At 35.6% G+C, this 16,326-nt stretch overlaps 1 protein-coding gene and 1 long non-coding RNA gene across 3 annotated transcripts in view; one reads left to right on the top strand and one right to left on the bottom strand.

Moving 5' to 3' along the window:
* Positions 1-16,326, bottom strand: part of SPHKAP (SPHK1 interactor, AKAP domain containing) — a 165,130-nt gene that overhangs the window by 35,731 nt on the left and 113,073 nt on the right. For both annotated transcript variants that reach the window (XM_007502146.3, XM_007502145.3), the window contains exons 4-5: positions 3,178-3,237; positions 40-174 (exon numbers count right to left, since the gene is read on the bottom strand). In XM_007502146.3, the coding sequence (XP_007502208.1) occupies positions 40-174; positions 3,178-3,237 (195 nt within the window). The remainder of the gene's footprint in view (positions 1-39; positions 175-3,177; positions 3,238-16,326) is intronic.
* LOC130455813 (uncharacterized) overlaps positions 1-16,326 on the top strand; it is a 91,207-nt gene that overhangs the window by 37,931 nt on the left and 36,950 nt on the right. The gene's annotated exons all lie outside the window — the stretch shown is intronic.

Below are 16,326 nucleotides of genomic sequence, written 5' to 3'. Positions count from 1 at the left end.
CTTCCTCCCTTCCCACCCAAATTATTTTATCAATCTTACCTTAGAAACTTCAAAATCAGCTTGGAGGTTTCCAGAAGATAATCCACTCAAAAGCACAATCTCATTTTCCTTTGGTTGTTGGACATTCATGGAACTGATAAGTTTTGGGAGATCTGGTGATACATTGACCAATTTCTGTGCAGTGAAAATATTACTTTAGCTCAAATTTGTAGCATTTCAGTCTTTTAAATGTCATTCATGCAATGACTTATTCAAGTGAAATACTTTCAATTAAAATTTCCCTTCTTCCCCCATCTCAATATTATGAAGTTGCTTTAGTTGTTAAAGTAATTTATCTCCTAACAAGTGCAAGAGCTTTCATTTTTGAATTCACTAAGGTTAGAAGTCATTGAAATAGATTTGAATTCAAGCCTGAATATTCCAGTTAGATTATGGGGAAAAAACCCTTAATTATAAAACAGGAGAAATAGGACATATTGCTATAATGATGCTTTTAAAACCTTTTTTCCAGTTCAAGTATTATTATTTTAAATATAATGTATAGGGGATAAAAAGCTTGTTTCTAAATAATAATAATAGATAGCATTTATATGATGTTTTAAAGGTGTGCAAAGCTCAGTACAAATGTGATCTCATTTGATCCTTAACAATAATTCTAGGAGGGAGGTGCTATTATTATCCTCATTTTAGAGGAAACTGAGATGAGAGATTAAATTACTTGCCTACTGTCACAAAGATAGAAAGTATCCAAAGTGTGATTTGAATTCAAGTCTTTCTAATTCCAATTTTATTGGTAGTATCCACATAATAGTATTTAGTTACCTAGGTGGCAGTTTGTATCTGATTTCTAAAGCAGTTTGTATCTGATGCTGTACATAAAACTTGTTGCTTGAAAGCTGTTCTGGGAGAATAGATATTTCCCTTTGAGAGAGTAGTCAGTCAATCACCTTTTGTGTTGGGAAAAAAGAAATTGCTAGTTTTATTTCTCAGCATGATGCCACTGAGACCAAAATCTCCCAATTTTTTCAGTCAACAGGGATTCATTGCCTCTGTTTCAGATACTATGCGAGGTGCTGGGGGTACAAAGGCAAAACTTAGTTTCTACAGATTTTACATTCTAAGAGGTGAGAAGACACAAGCACTTACAAATCAAAGAAGGCAACTGTAGGGCTGAAGGGACTAGCATCTGAGAGAATCCAGGAAAGGAGTTATGCTTGAGATGAATCCCAGAGAATTGAATTCAAATCACACTTTGGATACTTTATCTTTGTGACAGTGGGCAAGTAATTTAATCTCTCATCTCAGTTTCCTCTAAAATGAGGATAATAATAGCACCTCCCTCCTAGAATTATTGTTAAGGATCAAATGAGATCACATTTGTACTGAGCTTTGCACACCTTTAAAACATCGTATAAATGCTATCTATTATTATTATTTAGAAACAAGCTTTTTTTAAATTTTCAGTTCTCAAGAACTGAAAGTGACAAAGGACGGGCATTCCAAGCATGGTGGACAATAAGTGCAAAGTGTGAATGGGACATGATGTGTCATTTAGGAGAGAGCAGGCCAAGGTAGTGAATGAAATGTGGATGTAGGAGAGTAATATGTATTAAGGAATGATGGGTTAGAGTCAGATTGTGAAAACCTTTAAATGCTAAATGGAGGCTTTCAGATTCCAACCTAGTGAGCTCATAGAAAATCACTGGCAGCTCTGTGAAGGAAGAGTTGGCAAGACTTGAAGCAGGGAGACAAATTAGAAGCCACTGCAGGAGTGTTGAGAGGTGAGATGATAAGGGCCTGAAAGAGGATGGCTGTGAAAAGATGCAAGATGCTAGAAAGGACAAGATTTGACAAATGATTGAATATGTTGGGTCAGCCAGAGAAAGGAGTCAGTGATATTCACAGAAATTGTGAACCTAGTTGCCTGGGAGAATGGTGGTGTCCTGGACAGATCTAGAGCCTCAGGTAGGAAATGGAACAGTCCGGGGAAATTAGCAAAATCAAACTAAGAGTATAGATTTAGTGATTTGTAACAGCCTAAGGCTAGCAATAAGTAGATCAGTTTATGCAGAGTCAGAGAAAAGTTTGTTGGTGCTCAAAAGTACTAGAAGAAAGCTTTTGGTGATAAGTTGGCTTGAGGTTCAAAGCATGGAATTTGAGAAAACCATTCAAAATAGCACCCTTTTCTCTTTGCATCTGTATGAAATGATTCCCTATCCTTTGCATGTATCTCCATTGACTGACTGTCCTGTATGCTTTTAATGGATTGGAATGCTGCCATGTTGCATTACCCTTTGTGAATTAGTATGATGCCACATGAAAATGAGCTTTATTACAATCATGTAAATGACTAACAGTTGACTAGAAGAAAGCAGTTAAAGGCAGTAAACTGCTATTCTGTGGAAATTGTCCAGAGTCTGATCATTCCATCTGTGAGGGAGTTTGGCCCTCTTGCTTCCTGCATTTTGCCCATTTCAGTGGGCATTTCCAGTAACATTTTGTCCAGAAAATATATAAGAGAAATGAAAATGAAACAAACTCTTGCTATTCATAGCATCCTACCAAAGTTCTAGTGAGAGCACACATGTGACTAGTTAAAATGTCAGCCTGTTTTCTTTGTGGCAACAGTACTGTTAGCTGCTGAGAATTGATAATTTACTAGTTACTATATTGATCTACATATAGACTGCATTAAAAATAGCTCTGAATTGATAGTATTTGTCTTTATATACCAATATGTGGTGAATATATACGTGTATGTGTGTTTTTCCTTCCTTCAAAGAGGTCTGATTTTAGGGATTTGGCCTATATCATGACTAACAAAATCCTCAATAAGCGTATCGGAAGACAGGTAAAAGATCAGTTATTCTGAATTGCTAAATTTACTCTTCTAAGGACAGCAAGATGGAGATGGATACAGATTTGGGAACTGGAGAATCCATAGAGAACAACTTGTTTAGACAAAGCAAAATAAACATGTGCCTGCCTAATGGGATTGGATGTGTGTGCTTGGAAATTTAAAACAAAATCACGAATATGAATTGTGATGTGATCATCATTTCACTCAAAAGTCTAATGAAATCTATAGCCCTTAGAGGGAAAAGGAAGCAAATTATGTTGTAATGCCCTATCTGCTATGCAAAATTATGGAACATAGTGGTAAACCTAGCTTATTACCTGTCGCAGGTGCTCATTGTTACAGTCTTCTTTAGTGACATCCAGGTTTACAAAGCACACCTAAAAAGAAAGAGAAAATCAACTTAAAAATTGCACATGTAAATAGAAAGTGTTAGATCCTTTAAAAATCTAATGCCATGCTTATATTTCTCTAGGACATTACAGTTTTCAAATCACATTTATAGTATCTTATTTTGATTCCCCATCTCAACTTTGTGAGGTTGATATTGCTTCCATTTTGGAAATGAGGACACCAGAAGCAAGAGGTGATGTGAAAAGTTCCGATTTATCAGAGCTAGGAAGTGAAAGGATCTGGTCTTCTATCTCCTAGGCTGGTGCTCTTTCTGCAAAGATTTGTTTGGCCTTCTTAATAAGGGAATGAGTTACTCTTACCCCAGCTAAGTAGAATTTCTTTAGCAGGGAGGACATGTGAACATTGGCTGAACATATAATTTTAGGAGGGACTTACATGGAGAAAGAGATTACCAGTTTAATGGCCTAATGTTCAAAGATGGAAAGAAATGCTCACTGGGAATCCCTTAAGTCCAAAGCTCCCAGAAAAACTATCTTTCATGGACCCTCAAATATCGAAAAGGCTGCTGGAACAGTGCATACAAATACCAAAAGTATGGGCCCCTGAAAAGCCTCCATACTTCTTGTTTGCTGAGCTACAGGGATTCTATAATTGTCATTCAGATTTGTGAAGAAACCTTAGAATTTCAAAAAAAATGCCAGGAAGTAAGATTTATTCATGACTTCTAGCAGACTACTCTTCCCCACACCTTAAAAAAAAAGTAAATGAATACTTCTTATATTCTAGTTTATGTTATTAATGTGAATTTAATGTACAGGTTTAACATCTCAGAAGTAGGATTTGGTCAGTGGTGGGTTAGATTCCTAGATGTATGGGAACCCATCTACATAGAATTCTCTCTCTCTCTCTCTCTCTCCCTCCATCTCTCTCTCTCTCTCTCTCTCTCTCTCTCTCTCTCTCTCTCTCTCTTTCTTTCTTTCTCTCTCTCTCTCTCTCTCTCTCTCTCTCTCTCTCTCTCTCTCTCTCTCTCTCTCTCTCTCCTCCATTTAAGTCCCTCCTAAAACTATATGTTTATTCAATGTTCACATGTCTTCCTTGATAAAGAAATTCTATTTATCTGGGGTATGAGTAATTCATTCCCTTATTAATGAGAGAGAGAAAGAGAGAGAGACAGAGAGAATAAGAAGAAGAAAATGGGTGATCAACAAAGGTGATTGAGGACCTGACAGTCCTTTGCAAGTGATGTTACCTCAGTAAGTCAATAGTTACCCCCATCCTTCTTAAAGTTAATGATAAGTTAAGATGCCAGTACCTTAAGGAATTGAGAATAAATCTCAACCAGTGAATCAAAGACTTCAGATTAAATGTGCAAAGTCCTTCAATGAACTGAAGTGGTTTTATAGGTAGAATATTCAGATTTATTGAAGAAGCTTAGTCACATGATAAAATGGCAGATTAGTACAAAACAATGAGGTAGATTTGGAACGGAGAGATTTTGAGGGTCTGGCAGTGGAGGGAGAGTGGGGATATATATACAGTGCAGAACCAGAAAAGAACTGGTAGCTCCAGCTCATTGAGTAATAAGAGACTGAAGGTAGGGCTGAGCTGAAGTAAAGAAGGGAAACACGGAGGAGGGCCAGTGCCCCGTGGGCCCTTTGGAGCAAAAACCTTACAGTGATGCCACTATTTGGATCCATCTCCTTCTGAGTGGAGAAAAGTTCCAAGAAAAGGCCTACTCCATACCTAGTTTCCCCTCCCAGCATGTTGGTCATAAGATATAGTAATAAATAGTGCTGCTTCATTACCCAGACCTTTTCAATAATCTGTTTTGCCTTAACCACAAGGAGATGAGGAGTTAAGTAGACTTAGTTATAAATGCAAGATCAGAGCCAGACTTCTGTTTAAATGTTAGTAGTTTCTTTAACTGGGAGTTCAGAATGGTTATGATTGTACTTCTAACTTTTTTTCTAAACTCCCTAAAGCAGCAGAGAAGAGAAACATGGGGACCTGAGGAGCCAATATATTGCCCTTGGGCTTAAAAAAAAGCTAATTGCTATAATCAAATATTTAAATAGGATCAGACATTGAGAGCCAGAGATCTTAGAACTCATCTTCTCATTTTATAGTAAATGAGGCCCAGATAGGGAAAGAAACTTTCCCAAAGTCTCATGGTAGTTAGAGGAAAAACTGCATATTTGAACCTGAATCCTCTGATACTGAATCCAGTACTTTTCCCATTGCACCCTGAGTTTGTGATCCTATTATTATGACCATACGGTACAGTTACTTAGAGGCTTATCACATAAGAAGGCTTAAGGCTGTGCAGATGATCTACTCAGATTCCAGTATTACTGAGAATCAGGCTTGTGACTTAGAGGTGACTGGGGCCCATTTATAACATTAACCTGACCTTGCAGTTAATTCATAAGAAATGTTTATTCTGCTTTTATTATATATCTCATCTAAGAAAAATGATACATTTTATAGGACCTTAACCTCTTCCATCCCTCCCAACTCCTCACCCAGACAGGTTGTGTTAGATTTGCACTCTCTAGTCCAGATGACCATAGGAAAGAGGGGGTGGAGGAAGGGCACCCTTATCTCTGATAGTAGGTTAATCGTCCTTCTAATAATGTATTGGTATTTTGTACAGAATCCATTTTAATCCCTTGAGTGACATGATGGGAGTGGGGGTATTTCTTTTGGGCTCTGAGGAGACTAGTTGTATTTTGCATCAGAGTTGATATTGCAGAGAGATGGGGCAAGGGAAACTATGTATATTTTCCAAAATGGAGAAAATTTAGTTTGGAGAATAGTATTGTTTTACATATTTTTGCTAATTTCTTTTACTGTTTGGTTTAATAATAGAGAGCTGATTCTCATATCTACTTCTACATTCCATTTGTTGTAATGTTGTTTTGATTAAAGATCTGGAAAATTTAGCCACACACATAGATAGTTGGAAAAGGGAAAGAGAATTTTAATAGATAAATGATGTTTTAGTTTGTTATAAAAATAATGATAATAATTTTATATAGTGCTTACTATATACCAGGTACTGTGTTAAGTGTTTTGCAATTATTATCTTATTTGATCTTCACAAGAATCCTAAAAAATAGGTGTTATTATTCTGAGTATTTTACAGATGAGGAAACTGAAGCAAATGGCTGTTAAATGATTTGCCCAAGGTCACACAGTTAGTGTCTGAGGCTGGATTTGAACTCAAGTCTTCCTGATTCCAGGCCCAGCACTCAATGCCAAGTAACTGTCCCAAATAGTTTTGTCCTTGTGGACCCAGGACTCTTGAAGTCCTTGGACATTTTGAGAACTGCTTGGCTAGATCTTTAAACTTTCCATAGACTTCAGCCTATTACTACTTATAAACCTTTCAGTTTGATGTTTTCATTCATTGTTTTCATTCATTCATTTCATTCATCAAAACATCATGACTGCTGTTTTCATTTCTAGATTAGAGGGAACACAGAAAGCATAGGAGATTCTCTCTAGGGTTTAGTGAAGCCATATAGTTACTAGGATTGTGGGATTGAATAATTAGCATTTTCAACTTTCTGAGCCCTTAGAATATTTGCATTAGATTTAGGTACTGACCAAAGATAAAATACATGTCTCCTGGCTAGAAGATTAATCTAGCAAGGCACCATGTTGTAGGGGAAAGAAGAATATATCCAGAAGAGCTAAGGTAAAGTCTTGGTATTGCCAGTGGACCATGGGCTATGGGCAACTCATCTCACTTAATCCTTCTGTGCCTCAGATTCCTCATTTGAAAAATAGAGATAATAACATATATTTCCAAGAGTTTTTGTGAGGAAAATTCCATTTAGCCTTAAGATGCTATATAAGAGTATAAGTAATTTGTTATAATGCTGAATTCCCAAAAGGGATGATTCAGACTTGTAGGTTTTTGGTGATTTGATTTAGGGTGTTGAGTCTATGCTTTGTAGAGCATTCTCTTTCATCTTGTAATTATTCAGTTTATTAAGTTTATTCAGTACTAACTAGGTACCAGGCATCCTTGTAGGTGCTGGGCATATAAAGACATAGTTGGTGTGAGTTTTATTTAAATACCTATTAAACAATAAAGTGTGGATTTATTTGAATCTGCTACCTCTTTTATATAAGAATTGAGAGAGGTAATGATCCTTGGACTTTATTATCCCCCTGCCCCACTAACTCTTTACATTGAGGTCTTCCTCTTGCTAAGATGCATCAGTGGTTCATTGTGGATGTGACAACGACTTCTTAGAGTCCATATCAATGTAGGTCAAGCTCTCTGAAGCTATAAGAGCTTTAGGGATTAGCCCATGGTTCTGTGTGACTGTGATCTGAGAAAAACCAATCTATTCTAGTGCAAAGAAGATCATCTGTTGATTGCCAGTAGGTAACATATTTTATATTGTTTCTTTCAACTAGAACTTGAAGAGTTTTGATACGCATTGGCAGAGGTACTGATAAAATAATGGAACCTTGAGGTACAGAGGTCTAATTTTAGTCAAAGAATTGGAAGTGCTCTGTTGGAGGTGATCATTGTGTCATCAGACAGAGAGAGTGCTGAGATAATTGCTTCCTTTTGCTAGCTAGTGAATCACAGCAGTGTCTCAGCCCTATTACTATTCCATTCAGAATTTAGGAGAATGTATAGAAATTACAAATAAGCATGTGGGCAAATCTGCCCTTTTAAAAAGTATTCAGTGACTGGTCAGAGCTAAAATGGTACTGGTCATATGGATCATGAGGTTCATTGAGAAAAATCAAAAGGAAAAGAAAGAGGACTCTATATTTCATTTTGTGATTAGAATAGAGGTGTCAGTATTCAACTGAGACCTCACTTATCCTCATATGAGGAATTTAATTTTGTATCTGCATATATGTATTCATTTATATCACCTTTATAGACAGCCAGCCTAAGCAGCTGAAAACACTCTTTTAAATCAGGGCTCAACAAAGTGTGTGTGTGTGTGTGTGTGTGTGTGTGTGTGTGTGTGTGTGTGTGTGTGTGTGTGTGTCTACACTCAACACAACTTATTCTTGTAATCCTTCTTGGGGAGACAGCATGGTATTGGAGATAGAGAAATGACTTCAGAGTCAGGAATACTTGGGATCATATTCTGTTTCTGACCCATAATGATAGAGTCTGCAGAAAGACACTGCAGAGGGATTTTCTCACTGAGAATTCACTATACAGCAATGGAAAATGAAGTCTGGATCTTTCCCCATCCCCTACAAAAAAATCTACCTTAAACCACATTCACTCTAACTAAAACATAGAGAGTCTTCCGTTATTATCTACATAAGAAAGATATTTAATAGAATTAATATCATGCAGGAAAAAGAGACTACATTATTATCTCAATGTGGATATATACTAGTATAATATGGTTTCTTAAAAGTTAATATACAAATATGGTCAAAGTCTGAAGAGTCCATGAGCAATACTGTATTGATATAACATCCAAAGTCTGGTATTTATGATGTATTGAGATCACATTCTTTTAGTTACTACTTCTTTTATTAGATGGGTACAAAGTGTCTTTTGCTTTTCCATATAAAATCACGGACTAATGTTGTATAACAAATGCTTGTTGATTGTTATGAAAAGATAAATATTGAAATTGATTTAAATAAAGAGGGACTCAAATGGAAAAGGGAATTTGAAACTGGTCATTAGTTGTCAATTTTATTTGATTATGTCTAAACGCACAATTAATTTTGGAGTAAAAAACAATAAATTAGTAAACATCAGAGAAACAAAAGAAATAATAAAGATTCTTTTGACACTTTCTCCTCCAACTTGTTTTTTTAAAAATGCATTTGACAATTACTATCAACAAACACTTTATTTTTTTGTAGATGGAATTATAGTATGTGACAAAAATTCCATGAATTCCTGTACTTGAGTGAGAGAAATGCATCAGCCTATATATGATTGAAAATATGTTACACTAAAAAAGAACTACATATCTCAAGAGCCCACTGACTTCCTGTCATTATGTACTTCCTGTAGACAGAGGATAAAGGGTGTGGGCTTTGGAGGTTCCCTCTCTCAGATGTAGAATCAGCATTGGTGGTGGTGAGTGGGGTTGACTAAAAAATGGCTAACCAGTCATGGGCACATCTTTATTTTGTATCTTCTTTATTCCTTGATTTCTAATTATCATTCATAAATCTCTTAAAATATAATATTATTCAGATTTAATCTTAACTTTTATACCTGGAAATACTATTGCCATACAAAGCAACAGAACAGGTACATAAACACACAGGTATTATTTCATATTCAGGTCTTTTATATTTATATGTAGTCCAGAAAACTCTCATCTAGCGTTCAGTTATTTAATCACAATAATATCTCACATTTATAGACTACAGATTTTAGGAAGTGCTTTTGTTGCAACAACACTGGTTTTACACAACAAAAACCTTTATTGATTTAAATTGCATTGCAACTGGAGCAGGGTGCTTTCTTTTTTGTTTCTTTTGCTTATTTGTTATGTTTTCTACTATTATCCCTTCCATTTCTCCAAAGGCTGAATCATGATCGTGTACAGTTCATTTTTTCAGAAGCGTTATAGAATTTCTGATAGAAGATATAAAATTATAACACCACCTGGAATGAACCTTACATGGTTTGAGAGCTGATTTTGAAAACTTCAGAGAAAGGATGGGGAGCTCATAGGGTCATATTCTTGAGGGTAAGTTAGGGAAGTTAATTGAGGAAGGGTGAGAAAATCTCAAGAATGATGTTCTGAAGGCATAAAGAGAAATGATTTGAATGAAGAAGAGGGAGAGTTGAGAAGAAAAGGAAAATTGTCTAAAGAAACTGATTTAGATACAAAGGAAATTCAAGGACAAACTTAAGTGTAAATAAAATAAGATGGAATAAAGGCAGATAACAAAGGACGAAGACTAAAATGTACAAATTCTGGGTTAGTGAGCTTGAATTTGAATCCTGGCAAAATTATAGAATATATTATTAAAGAGATGATATATGACTATCTATAATGGGAAGCAGTAATCTCAAAGTCAGAGAATGTGGATGTATTAATAACAAAGGGACAGCTGGGTTGCACAGTGGTTAGAGTACAGGCCTCGATTCAGGAAGACGTCTTTGTGAGTTCAGATCTGGCTTCAGATACTTTATAGCTATGTGACTCTGGGAAAAATCACTTAATCCTGTTTGCCTTGAGTCCTCATCTATAAATTGACCCGGAGAAGGGATGGCAAACCATTCTAGTATCTTTGTTAAAAACAAACAAACAAACAAATGGGGTAACCAAGAGTCAGTCATGACTGAAATAACTGAACAATAAAAACAAACAGTAACAGAATAGCGTTTTAGAGCTAGAAGGGAACGAGAGGCCATCTAATGAAAATCCCTTATTTTAGAATTTTAAAAAGACCCAAAACAAAAATACTGATGGCCAGAAATGAAATAACTTATTTATTCAAGGTCACATAGCCAGTAACTGTCAAAGCTGGGATTTTAATCTAGACCTCTGCCTCTAAATTCAAAGCTCTATCTCACTATACCAGTTCATTTAGATTTTAGCAAAATACATGAAAAAACCTTGCATATTATTCTTAAGGACAAATTGGAGAGATGAGAACCAGTATAATAAAAATTCAGTAAGACAGACCTAGAGCTCCTTAAATGACTAGACACTCAAAGGATAGTTTGACATCAAATTCAAAGGAGGTTTCCAATGATGTTACCCAGAGATCTGTGGTAGATCATATCCTAGTGAGAATTTTAATAAATAACTTGGATGCCATTCTTATCAAGTTGGCAAATAAAACAAAGGTTGAAATTTTGCTAACCTGTTAGATATCCTCAGTATACAAAATTACAGACTATCATATTGGAGAGAATTTAAATAGTTGGAATTTAATGAGCATTAACACTGAGCTTCTACTTCCCAAATTCAAGATAGGGGTAGCATGGATAAACAGCAGTTCATGTGAAAAAGATCTGAGGAATTTGGGTGATGTTAATTCAATATGAATCAATAATATGAGATATAGTGAAAAGAAAACTAATATAATCTTAGGCAGATATTAGGCATAAACCTATCATACTAATGTTATTGATATTTCATATATAAATGCTTTGTAAATCTTAAAATACCATATGAATATGAGCCATCATCATCATCAGACTGCATTTAAAATAGACAGGACTAAGGAAGTGATAGTATACATCTCCTTGATGAGAGTCCATCTGAAGTACTATGCTCATTTTGGGTGATATATTTTAAGAAAGACTTTGAACAGCTGGAGAAAGTGAAGAAGACAACCATGATGGTGAAAAGACTCTATTCTCACACTCTTTAAAGACTGTCTGAAAGAGCTGGAGGTATTGTTGCTTGGAGAAGAGAGGGCTTAAGGGAAACATGAGAGCATCCTTCAAGTGTTTGAGAGGCTGTCACATGGAACGGAATTATCCTTACTTTTCTTGGCTTGAGAGGACAGAGCTAGAAGCAAGGGAAGTTGCACAGAGATAGATTTTTGCATTTATATAAGCATTAGAGCTAAGAATTCAAGTTATTCAGGTGGGGAATGGTTTGCATTAGGAAGTAATGGTTTTTTCTTCACTGGAGTTCTTCAGAGAAAGACTACCTGACTATTTGTCCAGGATACTGTAGAGAAAAGGCTCTTCTTCAGGACTGGGTTTGATTAAATGACCTATGAGGAATATTTCAACTGTATGAGCCTGTGATTCTGTGATACCTGCAGGGTATATAACATCGCTCTAGTTAAACTGTTCTAAAAATAATATTGCTATTCTATTTTATTCACAGAGGAGTGAAATCTCACTCTAATATCTTTTTTCCTTTTAAACATTATTTTATTTGGTCATTTTCAAACATTATTCCTTGGAAACAAAGATCATTTTCTTTTCCTCTCCCTCCTCCCACCACCCCTACCATAGCCGACACGTGATTCCACTGGGTATCACATGTGTCCTTGATTCGACCCCATTTCCATGTTGTTGGTATTTGCATTAGGGTGTTCATTTAGAGTCTCTCCTCAATCATGTCCCCTCAACCCCTGTAGTCAAGCAGTTGCTTTTCCTCCATGTTTTTACTCCCACAATTTGTCCTCTGCTTGTGGATAGTGTTTTTTCTCCTAGATCCCTGCAGAATGTTCAGGGACATTGTATTGACACTAATGGAGAAGTCCATTACATTCGATTATCAGTCTCTGTGTACAATGTTTTCCTGGTTCTGCTCCTCTCGCTCTGCATCACTTCCTGGAGGTTGTTCCAGTCTCCATGGAATTCTTTCACTTTATTATTCCTTTTAGCACAATAGTATTCCATCACCAACATATAGCACAATTTGTTCAGCCATTCCCCAATTGAAGGGCATACCTGCATTTTCCAATTTTTGGCCACCACAAAGAGCGCAGCTATGAATATTCTTGTACATTCTTTTTCCTTATTATCTCTTTGGGGTACAAACCCAGCAGTGCTGTGGCTGGATCAAAGGGTAGATATTCTTTTGTCGCCCTTTGGGCATAGTTCCAAATTGCCTCCAGAATGGTTGGATCAATTCACAACTCCACCAGCAATGAATTAATGTCCCAACTTTGCCACATCCCCTCCAGCATTCATTAAGTTCCTTTGCTGTCATGTTAGCCAATCTGCTAGGTGTGAAGTGATACCTCAGAGTTGTTTTGATTTGCATCTCTCTGATGATAGATTTAGAGCACTTTTTCATGTGCTTATTAATAGTTTTGATTTCTTTGGCTGAAAACTGCCTGTTCACGTCCCTTGCCCATTTATCAATTGGAGAATGGCTTGATTTTTTTGTACAATTGATTTAGCTCTTTATAAATTTGAGTAATTAGACCTTTGTCAGAGGTTTTTGTTATGAAGATTGTTTCCCAATTTGTTGCTTCCCTTCTAATTTTGGTTACATTGGTTTTGTTTGTACAAAACCTTTTTAATTTGATGTAATCAAAATTGTTTATTTTACATTTTGTGACTCTTTCTATGTCTTGCTTGGTTTTAAAGTCTTTCCCTTCCCAAAGGTCTGACATGTATACTATTCTGTGTTCATCTAATTTACTTATAGTGTCCTTCTTTATGCTCAAGTCATTTCTGAGTTTATCTTGGTATAGGGTGCTCACTCTAATATTTTTGAACAATTACTCAAATCACATTGGATAGTTGGTGATAATCCAAATTAATCTCCACCCCTACTGGTGAACAATCAAGCATACATTTGATACTATAAGTCTCTTCTCATTTTTCTACTTTGCTTTCATCCTTCAAGATATTTTTCTTGTTGAAGCTTTTCCTGACAAGAAGTGAAAAGACATTGTCCTAAATATCCCCTCAAAATGAGTTAGTAGTAGTCTCTCAGTAACCGAGGATGACGATTTGTCTTTGTGCACTTTCATCTGTGATGTAGATGAATGTGCACAAAAACACTTGTGCGTGAAGGAGATTTAAGTGGAAAAGGCGATGCACAGAGATAGTCCCACTCTCTCAGCGTTGGAAGCCTGGGTCCATTGGCACGAAAAATAGTTTCTCAAAATGAGTAGGTAAACATAATTTAATTGTTCCTTTATATGTAGGAAAATGGGAAAATCCTTCCCTCCATCCTTATTTGCTTTTCAATACTCCTTTATACTTGTTTCCTCCTTTTCTCTCTTTCCTTTTCCCCTTCCTTCTTCCTTTCTCATTTATTTCCCCTTCCATTCCCTTGTCTTCCTCATCTGTAAAATGATGAGTGTTGGACTAGATGGACTCTAATATCCAGCTTTAAATCTGTAATCTATGTATCTAAGAGTTTTGTTGCTCTAGGTAATGATCTATTTAGATATTTAATGTTTATTTTATTCTATTATTACTACTATTCTACTTAAATATGTTAAGCTATTTTAATAAAGATATTTCTTTTTGATAAGATATTGGAAATTTATAGGTGTAAATATTGGGAGTGATCTTGAGAACCAACATCTTGAATCTTAAATGATGGCTTTGCTGCTTGGATGTCATCACTTTAAATCATTAAGACATCCTGGTACCAGTATGTGCACAGTATGTGAGCAGGAACTAGAAAGCAAAAAGTACAGGCCTAGGAATACAAAAATTAATCTCTGTGCTTGGAACATAGTGTTTTATAAATGTTTGTTGAGTGTTGCTCTTTCTAAAGGGAACTACTTACTCCAAACTGGATAAAGGCTGGCCTGGTTGGAATGTATAGGATATCATCCTCATTGGTACCAAGGAGTAAGAATTGGCACGTCATCGCACAGAAACTGCACTATTCATCATTTTTGAGGGAAACCATTTAAAACCTATTATAAAAAGTGTTCTTTTAAACATTGTATATTGGAGACAAATCTAACTCCAAGGGAGATTTTTCTAAAAAAGCAAAATGCTAAATCGCTCTAAGAAATGTTAGGCTTTTGAGTATTCAAAATGACCAAAGTGCAGACATGTGATTTATAATAGAAGAAAAGCAAATAAATGCCTTTTTCAGCAGCTTCTAACAATGTAGCCATCTGGTTGGGTAAGCATAAGGGCAGGATTATTTGGTTTGATGGATATCATGAGAAAGATTTGATTTTTTCTATCCAACTCAAAGATATATTTCTAAAACCAGTCTGGATACTTACTCAATTATCTTTTAAAAAATATACTATAGATGTACTTATAATGCTACTGATTGAATTGGTAATTTGCATACATACATACATACATACATAAGTTTTGTCATGCAACAAGGTTGTCCTATATTCTAGAGCAGAACTACTTGTCAGCAGATCAGTCCAAATATTTCTCTTCTTCTTCCCTCCCTGTCTCCTAATTTTACTACTTCTTAGTTATTATCCTAACACATAAAACAAAGCAATAATAAGAAAATAAAACAAAGCAAAACTTGAGGCTTTGAATGGATTTTTTTGCATACTGGGCTTTGAAATCACTACTTCTAAAGATTTCCTTAGAAACTAAAAAAATCAGAAAAAATGTTAATATAATATTATATAATTATGTTATGTAATATTATATATTGTGTATAAAGTTAATATAATATAATAATATTAATATAATATTTCTATCATGCTTAAATTTTTGAAAAACATTTTCCTTCCAAAAACTTTATATAGTGGTTGGTACAAAGTGCACATGTGTGTGCACGTGTGGGTGTGTTTGCAGGAACTATATTGGAACACCTGAGTCACTTAGCCCCTGCCTGCTTCAGTTTCCTCATCTGTGAAATGAGGATAATAATAGCACCTACCTACTAGGATTGTTGTCAGGATCAAAAGAGAATAATTGTAAATCTCTTCATAAATCTTAAAGTGCTATATAAGTGTTATCATTTTCATCCCCATTTAATCAGTGTAGGAAATTCCTGATTAGAGATCTTTCTTTACTAATGCAGATTGACACCTGTTTCTTCCACTTATTATATTTTCAGAGTTGCCTGGTGCATTGAGAAATTTAAAAAATTTCCTAGTCACATTGACAGTGTTTACCAGAGACAGAAGTTGAACCCAGAACTCCTGATTCCATGTCCAGCTCTCTTCTTGCTCTACCATTCTTCCTAAAGAAAATAATGCAGTCTTTCTTATTTTACTGTCTTTTTCACAACTTCTTAGCTAATTGCATATTTTGACAATTCCAAAGTTTGCCTTGGGGGAAAAATTTGTTGTTGAGTCATTTCAGTTGTGTCTGGCTTTTCCTGAACTCATTTGGGGTTTTCTTGGGAGAGATTCTTTTGCCATTCCCTTCTTCAGCTTATTTTACAGATGAGGAAACCGATGAAAACAAAGTTAAGTGACTTGCCCAGAGTCACTTAGCTATCAAGGGTCCGAGGTCAGATTTGAACTCAGAAAGATGTTTCTGACTCCAGGCTCAGCACTCTATGCAGTGAGCCATTTAGTTACTGTTAGGGAAAAAAAGTAGTTTGAGGTAATTTCTATAAATCAACTTTTAGTTGTTTTTCACATTGTGAGATGAGTTGAGCTTTGCAATCTCCTCACCATTCCCTTCCCACCCAACCCCCAGTTATTCTTTCCAGAAAAATAAAATATGATTATGCATGATGTTTAGAGCTAATTAAATGGAGTAAATTATATCC

The sequence above is a fragment of the Monodelphis domestica genome, chromosome 8 (genome assembly GCF_027887165.1).
Source record: "Monodelphis domestica isolate mMonDom1 chromosome 8, mMonDom1.pri, whole genome shotgun sequence".
Classification (NCBI taxonomy): domain Eukaryota; kingdom Metazoa; phylum Chordata; class Mammalia; order Didelphimorphia; family Didelphidae; genus Monodelphis; species Monodelphis domestica.
This window is presented reverse-complemented; position numbering and strand designations above follow the sequence as displayed.